A 22680-nucleotide genomic window follows, 5' to 3' on the forward strand; every position below is an offset into this window, starting at 1 on the left:
TTTAAGTGTTAGGAAAGCTTTAATAAAGATTCTTCAAATAAAACTATAAGTAAAATGGATGCAGTAAAGTTATAAAGTTAAGTGAAAAAAATTAATTTTTTTATTATTGTTTCAATTGTAATATGTTTACTGCAGATTTTGTCTTTCCAACCAAAAAATAAAATAAAAAAAAAACATTTTTCTTACACAAAATACATTTACATACAAAATAAAATGGGAGACACCCACTATGAAGGGACAGTTCATACTATACTCAAATCATCTGTATTGATCTGTAAAAGTTAAAACTAAACAAAAATCACTTCACTTCAAATAAAAGTATAAATAATATTTTTTTAAATGATGACTAATATCCTACTGCCTACCGACAAAACTGCATATAACATTGATGAATGATGCAAATCTTGCAAAATTTTTGGCAGAATAGCACTATTGTTTACATTATAAATTAAAAAAAAAAATCAACTTTCAGATGTGATCATAATGATCTATCTGTTACCAGATGGATATTATTGGCACACATATACCTAACTTCTCTTCATTTTGGTCGCAACTATTTTTTCAAATCTGTGATCACATTTAATCTTGAATTTGAGAACTTTGGTTTTAAACTACTTATTGAACTAATTTCTGCTTGTTTAATAATATTAATTTTGTAGCTGAATTTAGTAAAAATATGTGTTTAATGTGTAAAATATCTGTACTGTAGATGTTACCTACCTGATTCAGAAGGCTATGGTTTGTGACAAACTGTCATGTGTATAATATTGTTTTGAAATTGCAAATATTGTTGGTCTGTTTAAAATATTAAAAATAATAAAATGCGTATTGAGACATTTTATATTGATTGTTTAATCAACCAAAAAGAGCAAAAACCTTAATACTGTTTTGCTATTAGTTATTCATCTTGTTGATTATTACTTGTAATTTTATATCATCTAAAATCATTTATTCTTTTTAATAGGATGTGGTAATAAACCCTTCTCAAATCTATTGATATCTCATTTCCTTTCAGGCATAATTAAACAACTTTCTCTGTGATTCAAAAAAAGGCATCTAGGGCTGGCTTCTATAAGTTCCACATTTAACCTTCTAAAAGTTGGAGCTTTTCCATTTATAAAATTTAAAAAAGGTTTTGTCCAGTATTACAGCCTTTTTGAGGAATGTTATGACTTTTTCAGGGAGCTCCAAAAGATGAAATTATACTTTATACGTGAATATGTATAGGCATAATAAACATTTAATAATGATGACAAGCTTAGAATTTTATTAAGTTGCTTCAAAGCAAATTTTCAGTACTGCTTGATTTTTTACAAACAAAATCATTTGATCAACTCATGAGAACTTGTTTTTAATAAAAAAAACCTAGAGATTTTACTTTGTGGGCAACGGAATTACATTTATGGGAATTCTGTCCACGCAATCAGAAATGTTATGTCTACCTGAAAGCTGTATCTAAGCTTCTCATTGGAATGGTACTGCTAATCCAAGTCAACAAAAAGAAAGAAACATAGAAAGACCTACTTGCAAAATTTATTTTACACACTTTTAAATTTATGTTCTGTATTCTTTTTTATGGTTTTTCAGTTTTGATAATTTTTTTATATGTAACTTATAATTCAACATTTTATTGCTTGCGGTTTTCAGGTAGTAATACTTTCTTTGGGTATCGACTTAAAAAATTTCCTTCCTTAAAAAAAATATTGACTACAAAGAAAAAAATTTGTTGTATAAAATTTGTTTGTTTTTAATTTTGACAGATATTTGGTGACTCTTCTATTGTAGAATGTACTTCATCAGCAGTTGAAAACCATGAAGGAACAGCTTATCTTTATGTATTTGCACACAAAGGAAATAACACAATACTCAGCATTTTTCCTAGCGAATTTACAAAATATGGTAATTAATAAAAATTCAGTTGGGTATTTTTATTTACAGAGCATCTAATTTATCATATAAGTGTGGCCCATGTGTTTCAATACACTGCCTTACCCTCCAACCTTCCCCTCCAGACACGTAGGGATCAAAGAAGAAGAGAAGAAGGAGGGTCAATAACCACTTCTATACATTGTTGGTTTTTTTTTTCACTCAAATAAAGAACTTCACATCTTCAATGGAGATACATAATTTTTAATTTCATGATTTATAAATCTTAATATTATGATTCTTCAAACATATAGCTGAATATTAGCCACTTAAATTTTGAGGAAACCCTTTAAAATTAATTAATTTAACAAATTATATCCATCTATGTGAACTTCTATATGTTATCTACTTTCTTCCAATGGGTTTCAAAATTCCATTCTCAGAAAACTGGAGGTTGTCATTAAATCAACATAAAATGGAAAACAGAACTCAACACATACGTATATTCACAAAGTCATAACACAGTCAACAACAAATAAAACCACACAAAGGTGATGTGTGTACATCGTGGAGTAGTGCTGCTCATTATAGTTGTTGCAGTATTACTCTGTTGATGAAATTTTACATAATATTAATTAAAAAATTAAAAAAACTTTGACTCTTCAAAAGTGCTCAAATAATTATCATTAATGCTGTCTAAATTATGAATTAATTTGTAATTCACTCTACACAACCGATTACTTTTGTAATTCATTTTAATCACATCTATTTTTATTTTATAATTAATAGTGTACTTTGATCTAGTACTCTGATCATGGATCTGCTCGATCCATCTTACTTTAATGAATTAATGTTTCTCATGATCCCTCTAGTCTAATGCTAGGGCAGTTATTTTTTAAACTGTGAAGAATCATATCAGTAGACAGGACCATAGACTGCTATGCCAGAGCTGTAGATAAAATTGGAGAAAGGAAGAGATTTCAATAAAAATGTAATAAAGCAAAAATAAAAAAACTGTTTTACAGCAATTTTCTAAAATATTTGAAGTAAGTATTACAAAATTAATTAAAATTTGATCACACGTTATAAAATATATTTTTCATACAAATGTATAAAATGCATAAACAGTGTAATAATTATAATGAAAATAAAAATATAAATAAATTTGCTAAAAAAGTAGGTAAACCAAAATTAATTGACTGTAAAATGTGTGAATTAAATTTGTAAAACATTTTCTAGCAGCTATAACAAATTAAGGTATAAAAAATACTGTTAGAAATATTTTAAATAAAAATTGATTAAAAATGTAAAGAAATAACATAGAAGAATTTGGTTTAAAATTAGGTAAACCTGGATCTTTTAGTAAAACTTGTAGAATTAAATATCATCAATATTATAATTGTTTAAAAAAGATAAAACAAATTTCATAGAATTAGAGATACAGCTAGAAAAAGATGTATGTAAAATAGATTTAGAGATTTTTTCCAACATGTACCAAATGAAAATTTAAATAATTACAGAGCCGTAAATATCAGACAAATAAAAATGAACTGTTTAATAACTACCCAAAAAAATTAAAAAGAATAAGAAAGCAAAAAAAAAAATATTTAAAAGGATTAATATGATATAGAGATTTTAATTAACTGGATGAGATTGAAATAGGCAAATTAAATGCTAACCATCAAAAATATGGAGAAATTTTGGAGAAAACACTGCAGGAAAATAAAATTTTGCCAGTTAATAACAGATGAAAAGATAAAAAGAATTAGACAAATTCTAAATCAAGAAATAAATGGGTGGTTACCGTTTACTTCTTTAAGTTGTTAGACTTGTTTAAATTTTTCCTTCTTAACAAACGTATAAAAAATAATTAATAATTAAAATTTTAAGGTCTTTTTGTTACCCATATTTATAATATTTGTTTAAGTCAACCTTCAGATTTTTTGACTAAATGAGTGGAGTATCTTTTTCAGAATCATTTTTATTTAGTATTATTTTATGTACGACCAACCTAAAATAAAAGTGTTCTAATCATGATTTATCAGATTCGTTACAATCTCATTTTTATAAAATAATTTTACTCCTCCAAAGTTTTCTTTAAGAATTTTTCCTCTAAAAAAAAAATAGATTTAAATTCCTTAACCAAAAATCAATTAATTGTTTTCTCAATTTTAGAAACCTTTTTTCATAATTTGATAAAACATCTAACAGTTTGTGATTTCTGTTATGTTTTTCAATCAACAATTCTCGATTAAGCATAATTTATATCTGTTTATATATATATATATATATATATATATGTGTACATTACTGGGTATAGTAATGCGTCTTAACAATTAAAATAATTTTAGATTGATTAGTTGTGTATGCAGCTTGTAGCAAACTAATTAAATGTAATTCAGTCATGTAAATAATTAAAACAAAATTACATAGTGAATTTTTTTGATATAACTAATTTGTTCTTTTCTTTTTGTTTTTAAATTAATTTCTACTGCTGTTTATTTTTTATTCAATTTTTTTTTAATTTTTTAAATTTAAATACTGTAAGTTACATTCTGTTGTAGACATACCATGATCAATGAATTTTTTATTAAAAAAAATATTTTTTTTTTAATGAAATATGTATTTTTTTGTAGGTGTGACTCATGGAGAAGATCTCACTTACCTATTCCCATTGAAGTTTCCTTTTCAGGAAGATAAGAAAATGCTGGAAGGGAATGATAAAAAGATGTCGGAAGAGATGATTGAATTGTGGACAAATTTTGCTAAATATGGGTAATTACTACAGCAATTTTCAATTGACAAGTTTCTAGTAAAATAGTGCAACATGTTAATATGTTAGATTTAGTTACTTGTTTAAAGGAACATTACTTCTCCATTGGATTTGCTTCTAATTAAAATCTGTTCATTAATAGTGAAAATATATATTGTTAATATATACTTAGTGAGAGTACGTGTCAAGATGTGAGAGAGAAAGATGTCTTGTTCTTGCTCTGTTTTTGTCATACGATTGAATTCATTTTCCGATTTTTGTTGTTCGTTTATGTTATTAGTTGTTTGTGCTGTTTGTTTGTGTTTTTGTTAGTTTTTTTTTGGGTTTTTGTGTTTTTTTTTGTTTTTGTTGGATAGTCCCATTTTGGTTAGCTTTCCATACAGGCTACTCCTGACACTAATTACCAACTTATTGTTTGTGGTTGTTTTTATTTAATTTAATTTAAATGCTTTCATTGTGTTTTGTTTATTATTTATTAATTTAACTATTTTCCATGTTTTTGTTTAATATTTGGAATTATAATCTACAGTTGCTAAGGTATATTTATCTTAGTTACCCAGCTGATTTATATTTATATTACTTGTTTATGGTCGACTTGTAGCACTTCCTAAGTCGAAAAACTCTGTTAAGGTTGACTTAGAAAAAATTTTTTATTTATTTTTTTGATCACCTGTTTGGCACAGTGAAATTTTGGCAAAAATTTCGCTCATGCAGTGTTAGTTGTTTGTAATAATGACTGAACATGATCGATCTGGAGGTAGGCCCCCTCCTATGGAAGAGGAATTTACTCCTGTGGAACGATGGCGGTCTGGTAGGATGCCAGGTGTTTGCATTGTCCATGAGGTCCTTTTGGAGGACAGCAGTATGTCGAGCTGTGACCGTGAATCACATCACTGGTCAGTAGCTTGGCAATTAGAGGCTGCCAGACGGAAGTCTGTATAGGTGGATGTAATCGAGTATCATCAACAACATGCTGAGGCTCTGTATATGCAGTTGTGCGATATTGATTTTAATGGAAGTGACATTGAGTTCCCTCCACCGCTGGCTTCTTTTGTTTTGAGGGTCCATCAGTGGGAAAATCATCAAAACGCATGTTGCGGCTCTCCTCCCGTGTCGGTGGTGGAGTAGAAGAAGCCACATGTGGCTAGGAAGTCTGGCCAGGATGTTGGTGAGTTGGCTCTGTCGGGGAGCCGGGTATGTTGACAAAGAGGAAGGGATGTTTTTCTAACAATCTACATAGTCTTCTTATACATGTCTGTGACCTGAGTGAATTAGTGCGTACTTAACACTAACATGAAGAAGGAATCAAAGACTGTTCCTTTGAAATGGATAGTCTTTTGTTTATGGTTGAAAGTTTTGGAAATCCTGGAGGAACTACCCTCGGAGGGCAGAGGGTGCCAGTGGAGTCTGTGACAATGACCATTCAAACACCAGTGGTGATGAAATTGAGAGCTGTCCAGATGGAGGACAGTGGCTCCACTTTGGGGTCAAGACTTCGCATGGCTGTACGGCAAACACTGGACAAGGGGGTGGATAATGGAGATCTTCCTCGGTTGATTCTTTGATGGCCCAAGAAGGCATTTGTAGCTACTGAAGTTCTTGAGAATCTTGCTGGTGCTGATGGACTTAGCCCAGGGTGTGGAATCTTGGGCTGATTCAAAGATGTTGGAGGAGATGCCCTGAGCAGATTTGATGCTCTGGTTGGGCTTGCTGTGGCTGGGCCTGGTAGTCGCTGCTGGTACTCGGTCTGAGGACCTGGCTGGTGGGGTACCACCCCACCAGCCATTGGGGAATGAACATTGTGGTAGCAGTTGATTCTTCCAATGGTGAGGAGCAGTTGGTCTCATGTATCGTGGAGTCTGCCAGGTTAGCGATGGCTGCAAATCCTAGAGTTTGTTTTTGTGGGCCTCAGGGAAAGATGGGGCAATACATTCATAAGGAGGCTGAATACTTGGTCTGGAGGAGTTCTACTAAGCTTCGTATGCATTATGATGGGTCTTTATTGGGGGTTAAGGGGAGTTGACCCCAGGCAAAGAAATCAGTGGGGCCCCCAGCCGTGACTGTGTTGGTAAAGGCAGCGGGATGAACATCTTGTCAGCACGCAGAGGTCAGGGAGAGGACCTTCACATACAGGTCCAAGACACAGGAGATGTGGCTACAATGTTAAGACAACAAATATTGGACAAGATTGAAGGTACCGTGGTCATGGCGGGTACACTTTCACATTAAGGATGTTGATGCCCTTACCTCAGAGGAGGATTTGGTGCATGAAATGCGCAAGACTGTTGGTGATTTGGTTACCATCAATGTTTTGCCATATGAAGAAACAAAACATCAATGCTTTGTTTCTTCATATGGCAAAACAAAAGTGACAATAGTGGCGGTCCCTCCTCTGCTGGTGACAGAATTATTGAAGGAAATGAAAAAAGCAGAAAATTTTACATTGAAATATGTGGACACTCATATGACCTTGGAACTTTTTTTGAAGGTCATATAATGTCATTTTTACATTCCAGAATATTTATCTTGCAAACTATGGGAAAGAGTATAAAAATGACTTTACAGAAGTTATGTGAGTAGGAGGGGGACATCTGACGGTTATTTGAGGTTTTTCAAATGGAATTATTTTTTTCAATAGCACCAATGGAAAGAGCGAAAAATATCATGTCAACATCCTTTAGATTAATCATGACACTTTACGTTTGTTTTATATTTTCCAGGTTCTTCAAGTTTCCTAGTAAAGGTAGTTAGTTACTTTTATACGGATTTGAATACTAGATTATGGATACCAGTGTTCTTTGGTGGTTGGGTCTCAATTAACCACATGTTTCAGGAATGGTCAACTGAGACTGAGACTGTACAAGACTATCCACTTCTTGTACATGTTCAGTGTTCTTTTGTACATCTTTGTACAAAGAATCTTTCTTTTCTGTACAAGAAAAGAAAGATTCTTGAAGTTCATGGTTTTGGAATTATTCATACATGGTATTCAATTAACACAATTTGCTGAATTTCAAAGACAGTATCAAATACCAATCCCCTTCTCACAACTTCTTTTTTTTAAGAGGTGGAGGAACCCCATTTATGGGTGCCTAAGCAGTGTCGGGCTTGCTGACAGGTTTCACAAGATGTTACTAAGTACATATGTGTTCCTGTGCACTATCGACTAAACCTTCACCCCTGGCGACCCATCCCTCCTGGAAACCGCTGGTAAAGCATTACTTCGGGAGGGGGATAAGCATCCATACACACAATTGGCCATCACAAGCAACTTCAAACACTCAACAACCAGACATACTGTATATTATTCCAAACTCAACTCAACACCGTACACATCTAAACAACACATAGTAACACATAAACACCACTAAACTAAAATTAAATAAACTAAAACATAATAAACACATAAACTAATATGCTCATGCTTAGGCACATGCACACCCAGCAACTTGCACAACACACATACTTACCCATGCACATACATACATGGCCGTCAGCCTTTGGCTCGGAAGTGAGGGAAGTCCCTGGGACTCCAGCCGGTGGAGTGACTGTGGTTTCATTGCATCCAGCTGACCCTCACAAGATCAGGGGGCCTCTTTCTTCTCACAACTTAGAAACCAGTAACAGTAAACATCTGTGAAAAGAATCCAGTGCTCGTATATGGTTACCTGTTCAAAAAGGTTCCAAGGTCATATGTGTGACCACGTATTCCAATGTAAAATTTTCCACTCTTTTCATTGGTGAGGTCAAAAATAGGTCATTCTATTTCAAAAATCGTGTTAACTTTGAAATAACGGTTAAGGTCAAGTTCAAGGTCAACATGAGGTGTCTCCCTCCAATAATCCAAGTAACTTTTATTTAGGTAATTTTTTGTATTTTCCTAAGTGCATATTTTTATAAGAAGATACTCGCATTGGTAATTAAAATGAAACACCTGATGTATACTCGCGTGCACACACACATGTGTGAGTGTGTGTGTGTGTGTGTGAGTGTGTGTGTGTGTGTGTGTGTGTGCGTGTGTGTGTATTAACATATTGACCTCTGTATTAATAAAATTTAATTTTATATGAAATATAAACCACCAAAACACAGTAATTAGATAAGTTAAACTTACCATATTAATTTTCAATAATTGATTTACATGGTATTCCTCATTTTCAATTGGTATTAAATTCTATAATTACATTAAAACATATTGCTTTAATAATACTAGTCAACAAATTTAAATTTTTTTAAGTAACATTGATGAAAAGAGCTGTACTTAAAGTATTTGTAGCCTAAATTAAAAAATGATGTGCAAAATCCTGTATCACGTCTGATTTTCAAAATTCATATGGGGTACTTATTAGTAGGTTGAAGGCTAAATTTTGCATGCTTCAGGTACACTCTCGATCTTACAGATCACGGTTATTTGGAAGTATAATATCTTCACAACCAATCTTCTGATATTCAAAATTCAAATGGGGTATTTGCCCAAATGCCAGATGGGGTAAACCAGAACAAAAAGAGTAACGTTTGCAATGTTTTTTGTTTTGGTAGTCATGCTTTTTTTTTAATTTTTAATATTTATCTCTTGCTTATGAATAAGATTTCTTGCGTGAATATTTACTATACGACGTCTATAAATAAAGTAATAAGATTAGGTTTTTTTGGCAGCCAAAGGGGCAATACTGTAAAGTTGCTAGTAAACATATGGTTTTGTGAACAGCTGATTTATATTTTTTTTTTTTTTTTTTTTTTTTGTCTTCAGTCATTTGACTGGTTTGATGCAGCTCTCCAAGATTCCCTATCTAGTGCTAGTCGTTTCATTTCAGTATACCCTCTACATTCTACATCCCCAACAATTTGTTTTACATACTCCAAACGTGGCCTGCCTACACAATTTTTCCCTTCTACCTGTCCTTCCAATATTAAAGCGACTATTCCAGGATGCCTTAGTATGTGGCCTGTAAGTCTGTCTCTTCTTTTAACTATATTCTTCCAAATGCTTCTTTCTTCATCTATTTGCCGCAATACCTCTTCATTTGTCACTTTATCCACCCATCTGATTTTTAACATTCTCCTATAGCACCACATTTCAAAAGCTTCTAATCTTTTCTTCTCAGATACTCCGATTGTCCAAGTTTCACTTCCATATAAAGCGACACTCCAAACATACACTTTCAAAAATCTTTTCCTGACATTTAAATTCATTTTTGATGTAAACAAATTATATTTCTTACTGAAGGCTCGTTTAGCTTGTGCTATTCGGCATTTTATATCGCTCCTGCTTCGTCCATCTTTAGTAATTTTACTTCCCAAATAACAAAATTCTTCTACCTCCATAATCTTTTCTCCTCCTATTTTCACATTCAGGGGTCCATCTTTGTTATTTCTACTACATTTCATTACTTTTGTTTTGTTCTTGTTTATTTTCATGCGATAGTTCTTGCGTAGGACTTCATCTATGCCATTCATTGTTTCTTCTAAATCCTTTTTACTCTCGGCTAGAATTACTATATCATCAGCAAATCGTAGCATCTTTATCTTTTCACCTTGTACTGTTACTCCGAATCTAAATTGTTCTTTAATATCATTAACTGCTAGTTCCATGTAAAGATTAAAAAGTAACGGAGATAGGGAACATCCTTGTCGGACTCCCTTTCTTATTAGGGCTTCTTTCTTATGTTCTTCAATTGTTATTGTTGCTGTTTGGTTCCTGTACATGTTAGCAATTGTTCTTCTATCTCTGTATTTGAACCCTAATTTTTTTAAAATGCTGAACATTTTATTCCAATCTACGTTATCGAAAGCCTTTTCTAGGTCTATAAACGCCAAGTATGTTGGTTTGTTTTTCTTTAATCTTCCTTCTACTATTAATCTGAGGCCTAAAATTGCTTCCCTTGTCCCTATACTTTTCCTGAAACCAAATTGGTCTTCTCCTAACACTTCTTCCACTCTCCTCTCAATTCTTCTGTATAAAATTCTAGTTAAGATTTTTGATGCATGACTAGTTAAACTAATTGTTCTGTATTCTTCACATTTATCTGCCCCTGCTTTCTTTGGTATCATAACTATAACACTTTTTTTGAAGTCTGACGGAAATTCCCCTTTTTCATAAATATTACACACCAGTTTGTATAATCTATCAATCGCTTCCTCACCTGCACTGCGCAGTAATTCTACAGGTATTCCGTCTATTCCAGGAGCCTTTCTGCCATTTAAATCTTTTAATGCTCTCTTAAATTCAGATCTCAGTATTGTTTCTCCCATTTCATCCTCCTCAACTTCCTCTTCTTCCTCTATAACACCATTTTCTAATTCATTTCCTCCGTATAACTCTTCAATATATTCCACCCATCTATCGACTTTACCTTTCGTATTATATATTGGTGTACCATCTTTGTTTAACACATTATTAGATTTTAATTTATGTACCCCAAAATTTTCCTTAACTTTCCTGTATGCTCCGTCAATTTTACCAATGTTCATTTCTCTTTCCACTTCTGAACACTTTTCTTTAATCCACTCTTCTTTCGCCAGTTTGCATTTCCTATTTATAGCATTTCTTAATTGCCGATAGTTCCTTTTACTTTCTTCATCATTAGCATTCTTATATTTTCTACGTTCATCCATCAGCTGCAATATATCGTCTGAAACCCAAGGTTTTCTACCAGTTCTCTTTATTCCGCCTAAGTTTGCTTCAGCTGATTTAAGAATTTCCTTTTTAACATTCTCCCATTCTTCTTCTACATTTTCTACCATATCTTTTTTACTCAGACCTCTTGCGATGTCCTCCTCAAAAATCTTCTTTACCTCCTCTTCCTCAAGCTTCTCTAAATTCCACCGATTCATCTGACAACTTTTCTTCAGGTTTTTAAACCCCAATCTACATTTCATTATCACCAAATTATGGTCGCTATCAATGTCTGCTCCAGGGTAAGTTTTGCAGTCAACGAGTTGATTTCTAAATCTTTGCTTAACCATGATATAATCTATCTGATACCTTCCAGTATCGCCTGGCTTTTTCCAAGTGTATATTCTTCTATTATGATTTTTAAATTGGGTGTTGGCAATTACTAAATTATACTTCGTGCAAAATTCTATAAGTCGGTCCCCTCTTTCATTCCTTTTGCCCAGCCCATATTCACCCACTATATTTCCTTCCTTGCCTTTTCCAATGCTTGCATTCCAATCTCCAACTATTATTAAATTTTCATCTCCCTTTACGTGTTTAATTGCTTCATCAATCTCTTCGTATACACACTCTACCTCATCATCATCATGGGCGCTTGTAGGCATATAAACGTTAACAATCGTTGTCGGTTTAGGTTTTGATTTTATCCTTATTACAATGATTCTATCGCTATGCGTTTTGAAATACTCCACTCTCCTCCCTATCTTCTTGTTCATCACGAAACCTACTCCTGCCTGCCCATTATTTGACGCTGAGTTAATTACTCTAAAATCACCTGACCAAAAGTCGCCTTCTTCTTCCCACCGAACCTCACTAATTCCTACTATATCCACATTCACCCTATCCATTTCCCTTTTTAAATTTTCTAGCCTACCAACCTTTTTTAAGCTTCTAACATTCCACGCTCCGACTCGTAGAATGTTATTTTTTAATTTTCTGGTGACCCCTTCCTTAGTAGTCCCCACCCGGAGATCCGAACGGGGGACTATTTTACCTCCGGAATATTTTACCAAGGAAGGCGCCTCCATTGTTGCTATGTGAAAATGCAGAGAGCCACATTTTCTTGGAAAAAAAGCAGCTGTAGTTTTCCATTGCTTTCAGCTGCGCAGTACTCAGAGGACTGAGTGATGTTGATACGGCCGTTTAAGTCATTGTGACTCACGCCCCTAACAACTACTGAAAGAGCTGCTGCCCTCTTTCAGGAATCATTCCTTAGTCTGGCTCTCAACAGATACCTCTCCGATATGGTTGCACCTTCGGTCCAGCTACTCTGTATCCCTGAGCACTCAAGCCCCCTCACCAACGGCAAGGTCTCATGATTCATAGAGGAGGTGATTTATATTAGGTATTAATATTTTTAGTCTATAGTTGCCATGTGAGACGTAAACAAACTTTTTGTGAAACGAGTTTTTGTTGTGTGTTACAAAAATGAATGATACTAATTATAAGCAATGTTGTGGAATCAAGTTTTGTGTTAAACTCTGTGAGAATGCTACTGAATTTTTTTCAAAATTGAAATAGGGCATATGGAGATGACACTCTGTCGCGAGCCCAAGTTTTTAGGTGGTTTTCAGATGGCTGGGAATCAATTGCAGATGATCCACGCTCTGGAAGATTGTTAACATTAAAAACTGATGACAATTTTGAGCGAATCAGAGACTTTGTATGGTATGACTGGTGAGTGATTAAGTGTCTGAATGATTTCAGAACAACTGAATTTGAACTATACCACAGTCTGTCAAATTTTGACAAACGAATTGGACATGAAAAAGTCTGTGCAAAATTGGTCCCAAAAAACCTCGCTGCTGAACAGAAAAACAACAGGATGGTAGTGTGCCGAGATCTTCTAGGGTGATTTGATTTTCTAAAATTATTATTACTGGTGATGAATCTTGGATATTTGAATACGACCCATAAAAAAATGCCGGAGCAAGGAGTGGCACACTTTAAACTCACCACATCCCAAAATAGTAAAATTAAGCAAATCAAAAATCAAAACCATGCTAATTTGTTTCCATGTAAATTTAAAAAGTAATGGCATTGTCCATAAGGAGTTTTTGCCTACAGGACAGACTGTAAATCAGTGTGTTTACCGAGAAATCCTTGAAAGACTGCAGAAGAGAGTTGTCTGAGTGAGACCAGCCATAAAAAACAACTGGATGTTGCATCATGACAGTGCACCTTGTCAGATTGCACTCTCAATTAATGAGTTTTTGGCAAAGAAGAACATTGCTGTAGTTCCCCAACCACTTTATTCATCTATAAGTCCCTTCAACTTTTTCCTGTTCCCGACTTTAAAAAAACACCTCAGACACAATTTTAGAACAGTAGGAAACATAAAAAAAAATGTAACTGACCATCTTAAGGACACTCTGATTTCTGAGTTCCAGCACTGGTATGAAGAGTGGGAAAAACATTTTGAAGCATTGCGTGGCTTCCTAAGGGAACTATTTTGAAGGTGATAGAGCCCATGTTTAATTAGATTGTAAATAAAAAGTTTTTCTGAACCAGCCTCATTAAATTATTTACAGACCTCATACATGCTGATTTCCCATTCACCTGTCCTAGGCTGAATTCCAACTCGGGATCTGATAATATTATTTCATTATTCACTGTATCATAAATAATTTTCTGTTAGTGAGCATGTACCTAAAGTATTTATATCTTACAATTTTATTTACAGAAATCCAACACCAGATAATGAAGACAATAAATGGGATGTATTGTCAATAAAAGATATGAACTATTATCATTTAGAATATAGTAAAACAAGAATGGAAAAAGGGTTTTTCAAAGAAAGAAATAACTTCTGGAAGAACTTAGGATGGAGAGACAAAATGACATCAAAGAATCTATCAGTAAAAACTGAATTGTAATCTTTTGAGGAAATTTATTTTATTTTGGATGCAGGGTAAAATCCTTAGTATTGCATTTTTAATATTTTATTCACTGAATAAAATAAGTCGCACTTAGTCCATATGTATGTTTATTTAGTTTCATAAAAAATCAAACTTTTAACTTTGAAATCATGAATTAAAAGTTCAAGGAACTTAAAACTCAGGATGATGAAATTTATGATAAATATGTCTTACCTTTAATTCAATCCTTTTCCATACTTAGCTAAATTGTGAATAGCAGCGCTGAACTGACTCACTAGTATTTCATCTGTCACCAAAATCCAGTTATAAAGTAATTTTAAAATACATGCTTTCTAGTTTAAAATAATACAAAATATACTGAAGCTTCATTTTTGGAGTAATCCGAATATATAATGGTAATTTCCTTATGGGTGAACTACACATGATGAAAGAGATCAATATATTTTTAATGTGGTATATTTCAATCAGTACTTTCAAAGGAAGTTATAAAAGCATTACGCATTGTCATCAACATCATCCAAAAAGATAACTGTACTATTTTAAAGCTTTATAAAGTATACTTAATCAGAATCTACCACATTGAAAATTGAGCAGAGAATTACTGTCTTCACCAGGTGAATCAGTTTGTTCTTTCCCTTGAATATCTTAATTACTACGAATCCACAAAGTAAATAGATAAATAAATATTTTATTCCGATTAATAGATTGTATTGTATTATATAAATAATTAGGAGTCGGCAGATATGCTACTTTATTGATAAAAAAAGGTACTGTCCCAGCAGTTACCAGGATAAATCAACGGAAATCGTGGTAAAACATAAATCAGAGTAGTACATAAAACTACAATTAATTAAAAATAAAAAATAGATGCGATTGAAGTCCATATTAATTATATAAAATATTAACACAAGAAATAGCATTAAGGTAAATAATAAAGAAACTAAATAAATCACTTTCAGAAAGCTCTAGTTTTTTCAGAAGTTTCGATTATTGTATGGTTTAATTTGTTTGCATTATTATATACACATATTTACACAAATGATATTTCAGTATTTTTATTTCATGTTGCAACTTATATATTCAGTTACTCTGCTCGATGTATAATAACATATTTTTTTCTTTTTAGATATTGTTAGCTAACTGTACTTTTTTGATTTTAGTAAAAGAAAGAAGAAAAAAACAGCAAATTATTGTTATCAAAATGTTAAAAGTTATATACTTTCTTTTCAGAAGAAATATCTTGTTGATGAAAGAAAGTAAGATTGATCCGGTGGACATTGAATAGCAGTTGTAGTAATTCAAATTTTTCTTTTTTTCAGCAAAGCTTGATGAAAACTACAAATACGTATTTTGATAACGTTAATGCCACAATATGACATTGTTTGTTTCAATGAATCATATGCAATGCCACACTGGTGGAATTTAAGTCGGTATTGCCGTTGTCGTATTTGTTAGGTAGCCATGTACACTAACGCCACCAGGTGCTATCGGACCTCACCGGAAGTAGCATACACTACCTCTCCGTATATATATTCACTGTGGAAAAAAAATGTTCACTGTGAGAAGTATATAACTAAACCTTTAAAATTTTCTAATAACGATGTGAAAAGAAAAATGAAAATAATTGTGATAACTGAAACAGGCGAAACTAGGTAAATATAAAAAAAAATTATTTATGATGTGAGATTGCAGTGACGGGAACAGGACAATCATTTATTATTTTAATATGTTAGCATTATTATTTACACAAATGATATTGCAGTATTTTTATTTTTCGTTGTAAATTATACATTCAATTACTACACTTGACGAGTAATAACACATTTTTTGCTTTCTATGTGTTGGTTACTACTGAACTATTTTGTTATTTAGTAAACAAAACCCAGCAAATCATTGTTATCATAATGTCAAACGTTATACACGTTCTTCTCAGAAGAAATATTTTGACAATGAAAAAAAGTATGATTGATCGGACGCACATTGAATTGTGGTGTTAGTAATTCAATTTTTTATATTTTTCGGAATACTTGTGAAAATTAGAAATACGTATTTCGATGACGTAAATGTCACTTGTTTACAATGACACAATATGGCATTGTTTGTACCACTGAATCATATGCAGTGGTCTTAACATATCAAGATGTGTTACATTATAACATTGGAAAAACATTGTATGATTAATTTTCGCAGAAAAAATGTGTTTTTTTGCTCCTTTTTTATAAACTGTATATTAAAATTTATTTGAATAACACGATTTTCGTTCCGATGATCAGTTAAGTAACGCTGTTTTTGCATTAGGAACAAGCGGACTGGTGACAGGCTATTAAAAAAAAAAAATTATATACCTGCATAAATGTGATGTATTTTTTATTCCACTCAATATGAATTTATTAATTTACTATATTATTGGAATAACGTTCTATTCATGTAACGTTTTAACCGATATGGCGGCCTTCCAGTTTTTTTTTTTTTATTATAGTGACAAGATAATAAACTCACTCGGCTCGCATAACAACTAATTAAAATTGCTGAAATTATAAATTTTAACCAGAAACCAGGGTAATAAAAAAAACAAGATGGCGGCCCTACCAGTTTAGGTTTACATTTTGCATTAGCTCTGTCGTTTGACGTCTGATTTTTACGACCAACATGTCGTTGTGCTGTGAAAGTTATTCTTCATAATTTTGATAATACCAGGAAATTTTATAAATCTAATAGTTCGTTACACATTTAGGAACGGATAGTTGAAACAGCCGCCGTTTTGAAATTTTTCAACGAACAGTTTCGTTACATTTTTTCTTATTAAACAATGGTCATTTTAAATAAATGAAAAAATATTCTTGCGTTATCTCCAACCGTTGGTGAAAAATATTGTTATTCTTAAAAAACACATCATGGCGGAAATACAGAAAAAAATGCGTATTCGGAGCTACGTTCACTGGACATTTTTTCTTCACTATGTGAAGAAGTATTACTCGCTGGAGTTTGGCTTCACCTTATAAGTACGATCTGCATACAGAAATTTTGCGTCGGATAACTAATTGTGAAGGTTGAGATTTGCAAACGTATATGATAATTTTATCGGTGAATTATATTACAGCCGTGTTTCTCAACGTGTAGGGCGAACCACCCTCGCGGAACGCGAGCCTATTAAAAAGAATATATAATTTTAAAAAAATATTATTTTTACTGTAAAAAAATCATAAAATACAGTGTGACATAATAAACAATAAATTATTCGTTTACACTGATATAATACACGTGTAAATACGATTGTATCAGTACTGTACAATGGGTTTAATATTTTTTTAAAAATCAACCAAAACACATCATGGGACTGCCTAGCATTGTTTTGCGAGGGAAGATTTAATATTAAAGATAGACACGGCGAGTTGTTATTTTATATTTAGCTGAGATCTATAATTGGTCACCGAAGCCGTCGCCGTAAAATATCCTTTTTCGCCACCAATTCCGAATGTTGAAAATGGTAAGTATATCCGAATTGTTCTTGTTGTCAGTGCAGAAAACTCATCATCCACCGCTGCAAAAATTCAATGTTTGATTTATTTCTAAATTGTCTTTAGATTTCGCCACTTGCCGTTAAGTCTATGAAGAATTGTTCATCGGCAGTTCAGAGTCCTTCGGGAGTTTTTTGAAACTGAACGCTAACCCACTCGTAACTTGCAATCATGTTGTCGTCAATACGAAAATAATTATTAAATTTCTATTAGCTTGGCATAATGATTTTCAATGGTTGGAAAACAATTTTCACGTATCTTTCTTCAGCCTTGTAATGTTTAAACACATTCGCAAGCGTTTGCAATTTGTTTTTCATTAAATTTCTGATCCACATTTCCAGTTTTCTATTAAAAGGTTTAAATTTATCACTCGAATCCATCACAAGTGAATTTTCTCATGTGAGATGAAGATTAATGTTATATAGTTTCCCGAATATTACGACCTAGTAGTTCAATTCCATAACAGGTAAACCATCTCGAATGATCTCGGCTTCAGACATGTTTAATACCGTAAATAATAATAGTATTCTCGCAAATTTTACATACATTTTTACGATAGATTCGATAGCGGTAGAAGGATCGACTCTGATTAGACTGGCAGTAATTGAACGAGGTGCAGTATTTATACAAGTTTAAGCAGACGTTTCAGATTGTTCGAGATAAGTGGGAACCTATCGGGAAGCCGTAAAAACGTCCGATATGGTCGCCGTAAAACATAGAGCAATAGAAACGTATACCCATTCTAGTTTTGACAACGTAGCAGTTCCGTGTTGCAAAATAAAAATAAATTAACTTATTCTTGGTGATTTGTAAGGTTTTGAATTAAGGTCTTTTCGTAGGTTTAGCGTCAAAATACATTATTACTGTATGAAAGACGGCGCGCGAAACAAAATTATGAATTATTATTGAGTAAAAAATAATGAAAGTTTGAGAAGCGCTGTATTAGACAATTTCGCGTGTTTCCTGTCGCCACATCAGTTACCTAATACAACTTGCAGTTAACCGTTTTTGTTATTCAAATAAATTTTAATATACAGTTTATAAAAAAACAGAAGAAAATTTAGGTTTCCGTTTTTTTTTCAATTTAATTATGATTGTCTCTTTTAGCATATTAGTTTACACGTTTACTTTGAAATAAAAGATTCTATTAATTCGTATTTTTAGAAGATATGTCCACTCTGATTTACGTGTATCGGATTTTATTACGTCAACAGTGAATATGTGAAATGAGGTGCAATAGAGCTTTCATATTATAAATCAATTTACACTAATATTAAAAAGAGTGAAACGTTAATTTTTTTGGAAGTACGTATGATATTTTCCCATTGAGTTTTAAAATTATATTTTTTTTACATTTCAAAATATTAATGTTCATATTTAATAAATGTATAAAAATTCAGATGATTGTATGCAAGTAACTTTTATTTTATATTTCACAATTATTCAAGTTGCTAATTCAATTTTACAATTGTAAATGCACTCCATTAACTTTATTGTAAATATATATATATTTTTCATTTAAAATAAGTAATTCCATTCTGCCTTTATTATTGATTCTTTTCTGATATTTAGTTTTAAAGGACTTTCTTTTAGTCTTTTTCAATGATATTTCAATATTTTTTGCCAGGTTGTAAAATATGTGTTCAATGTTTTCTGTTCGAAATATGATAACGATTTTTTTTTTTTTTACATATTGAAACTCACTGTACTTTTTTCATTTTATGGAGAAATAACCAAGAAATCATTGTTAACAAAAACACAGATGTTATAAAAATTGAGAAAAACTCCTCTGAATCATAGTGAATAGTAAATATTGAAATCCTGTTTTTTCTGCTAATCGGTATTGCCTGACGATAACTGCAAATACATATATTTCGATCACTTACATGCCACATATTATAAAATGGCAGTGATTTTTCACTGATCAATATGCAATGAAATTTACATATCAATTTTTATTGCATATAACGTTGGAATACTATTGCATTAATTCTCACTGGAATAATAAAATTTTTATTCATATTTAAATTATTGACTACGAATATATTCGCAATAGAAAATCGGACGTGTTATCCTCATTTTGATTAGAATACGGTTTGGTGTTAAATGATCACATATGATACGTATTTTAAGCAAGACATGACAAAAGGACTATCGACAGACCAACTATAAAACAAACACCTACTAAAACGAATTAAGTTACAATTTTGATTCCACGTAAAATGAAACCACCATATCAAAGAAATAATTTATATTAAAAACCAAAGAATTTGTAAAACGGAAAAACTCTTTTGATATGATGATTACAGTAAAAGATTGGAGATTGAAAAAGTGAAATCGAATTGGCACGCTGGTGGAATTTAAGTCGGTTTTGCCGTTGTCATATTTGTTAGGTAGCCGTGTACACTAACGCCACCTGGTGCTATCGGACCTCACCCCTTGTAGCATACAATACATCTCCGTATATATATTCTCGTTAGAAAAAATATGTTCACTACGAGAAGTGTATAACTACAGTTCATCGTACATTTTAAACTTGTTCATTTACTTTATTCCATTTATAGAATATAATATAAGATTGGCAAATTTTACCCTTGCCGGTAGTGTATTTATTTTTCATTCACAAGCTATAAATAAATAAATATGAAATGAAAATAAATCAACATATATTGAATGCAGTAGAATTAAAACAAAATTATATTAATTCTACTTTTATATTATATTAAATTAAATAATTGCTTTTTTCTTTTATTCGTGCATACGGACATTTATTATGTTTTCTAGTTCGACAAAAATGTTGAAAAATTTTCTAATAACGATGTGAAAACAATAATTGAAATAATTGTGATATCTGAGACAGGCGAAACTAGGTAAATAATTTTTAAAAAATTATTTATGATGCGAAATTGGAGTGACGGGAACAGGACAATCATTTATTATTTTAATATGTTAGCATTATTATATACACATATTTACACAAATGATATTGCAGTATTTTTATTTTTCGTTGTAAATTATACATATAATTACTACGCTTGACGTGTAATAACACATTTTTTTGCTTTCTAGATGTAGGTTACTAATGCACTATTTTGTTATTTAGTAAAAAAAAAACCCAGCAAATCATAATGTCAAAAATTATACACGTTCTTCTCAGAAGAAATATCTTGACAATGAAAAAAAGTCGATTGATCTGGCGCACATTGAATGAATAATGGTGTTAGTAATTCAATTTTTTATATTTTTCGGAATACTTGATGAAAATTACAAATACATATTTCGATGACGTAAATGCCACTTTTTTACAATGACACAATATGGTACTGTTTGTACCACTGAATCATATGCAGTGGTCTTAACATATCAAGATGTTTTACATTATAACATTGGAAAAAGATTGTATGATTAATTTTCGCAGAAGAAAATGGGGTTTTTGCTCCTTCTTTTCCATTACTGATGCTTAGTAATATCGGAATCGGAAGATTGATATGTAACGTGCTGCAGGTCACATTAATTTTAACTTGATACGATTTTCGTTCCGATGATCAGTTAAGTAACGCTGTTTTTGCATTAGGAACAAGCGGACTGGTGACAGGCTATTAAAAAAAAAAAATATATACCTGCATAAATGTGATGTATTTTTTATTCCACTCAATATGAATTTATTAATTTACTATATTATTGGAATAACGTTCTATTCATGTAACGTTTTAACCGATATGGCGGCCTTCCAGTTTTTTTTTTTTTATTAAAGTGACAAGATAATAAACTCACTCGGCTCGCATAACAACTAATTAAAATTGCTGAAATTATAAATTTTAACCAGAAACCAGGGTAATAAAAAAAACAAGATGGCGGCCCTACCAGTTTAGGTTTACATTTTGCATTAGCTCTGTCGTTTGACGTCTGATTTTTACGACCAACATGTCGTTGTGCTGTGAAAGTTATTCTTCATAATTTTGATAATACAACGAAATTTTATAAATCTAATAGTTCGTTACACATTTAGGAACGGATAGTTGAAACAGCCGCCGTTTTGAAATTTTTCAACGAACAGTTTCGTTACTTTTTTTCTTATTAAACAATGGTCATTTTAAATAAATGAAAAAATATTCTTGCGTTATCTCCAACCGTTGGTGAAAAATATTGTTATTCTTAAAAAACACATCATGGCGGAAATACAGAAAATAATGCGTATTCGGAGCTACGTTCACTGGACATTTTTTCTTCACTACGTGAAGAAGTATTACTCGCTGGAGTTTGGCTTCACCTTATAAGTACGTTCTGCATACAAAAATTTTGCGTCGGATAACTAATTGTGAAGGTTGAGATTTGCAAACGTATATGATAATTTTATCGGTGAATTATATTACAGCCGTGTTTCTCAACGTGTAGGGCGAACCACCCTCGCTGAACGCGAGCATATTAAAAAGAATATATAATTTAAAAAAAATATTATTTTTACTGTAAAAAAATCATAAAATACAGTGTGACATAATAAACAATAAATTATTCGTTTACACTGATATAATATACGTGTAAATACGATTGTGTCAGTACTGTACAATGGGTTTAATATTTTTTTAAAAATCAACCAAAACACATCATGGGACTGCCTAGCATTGTTTTGCGAGGGAAGATTTAATATTAAAGATAGACACGGCGAGTTGTTATTTTATATTTAGCTGAGATCTATAATTGGTCACCGAAGCCGCCGCCGTAAAATATCCTTTTTCGCCACCAATTCCGAATGTTGAAAATGGTAAGTATATCCGAATTGTTCTTGTTGTCAGTGCAGAAAACTCATCATCCACCGCTGCAAAAATTCAATGTTTGATTTATTTCTAAATTGTCTTTAGATTTCGCCACTTGCCGTTAAGTCTATGAAGAATTGTTCATCGGCAGTTCAGAGTCCTTCGGGAGTTTTTTGAAACTGAACGCTAACCCACTCGTAACTTGCAATCATGT

General features: G+C 32.1%; 1 protein-coding gene across 1 annotated transcript in view; it reads left to right on the plus strand.

Annotated features, from left to right (window-relative positions):
• LOC142318977 (esterase E4-like) overlaps positions 1 to 14288 on the plus strand; it is a 45401-nt gene extending 31113 nt beyond the window's left edge. The window contains exons 8-10 of the mRNA XM_075355715.1: positions 1761 to 1899; positions 4503 to 4641; positions 13999 to 14288. Coding sequence (XP_075211830.1) covers positions 1761 to 1899; positions 4503 to 4641; positions 13999 to 14191 — 471 coding nt within the window. The 3' untranslated portion in view covers positions 14192 to 14288. The remainder of the gene's footprint in view (positions 1 to 1760; positions 1900 to 4502; positions 4642 to 13998) is intronic.
• The last annotated feature ends 8392 nt before the right edge of the window (positions 14289 to 22680 follow it).

The sequence above is a fragment of the Lycorma delicatula genome, chromosome 2 (assembly GCF_047948215.1).
Source record: "Lycorma delicatula isolate Av1 chromosome 2, ASM4794821v1, whole genome shotgun sequence".
NCBI classification, from domain to species: domain Eukaryota; kingdom Metazoa; phylum Arthropoda; class Insecta; order Hemiptera; family Fulgoridae; genus Lycorma; species Lycorma delicatula.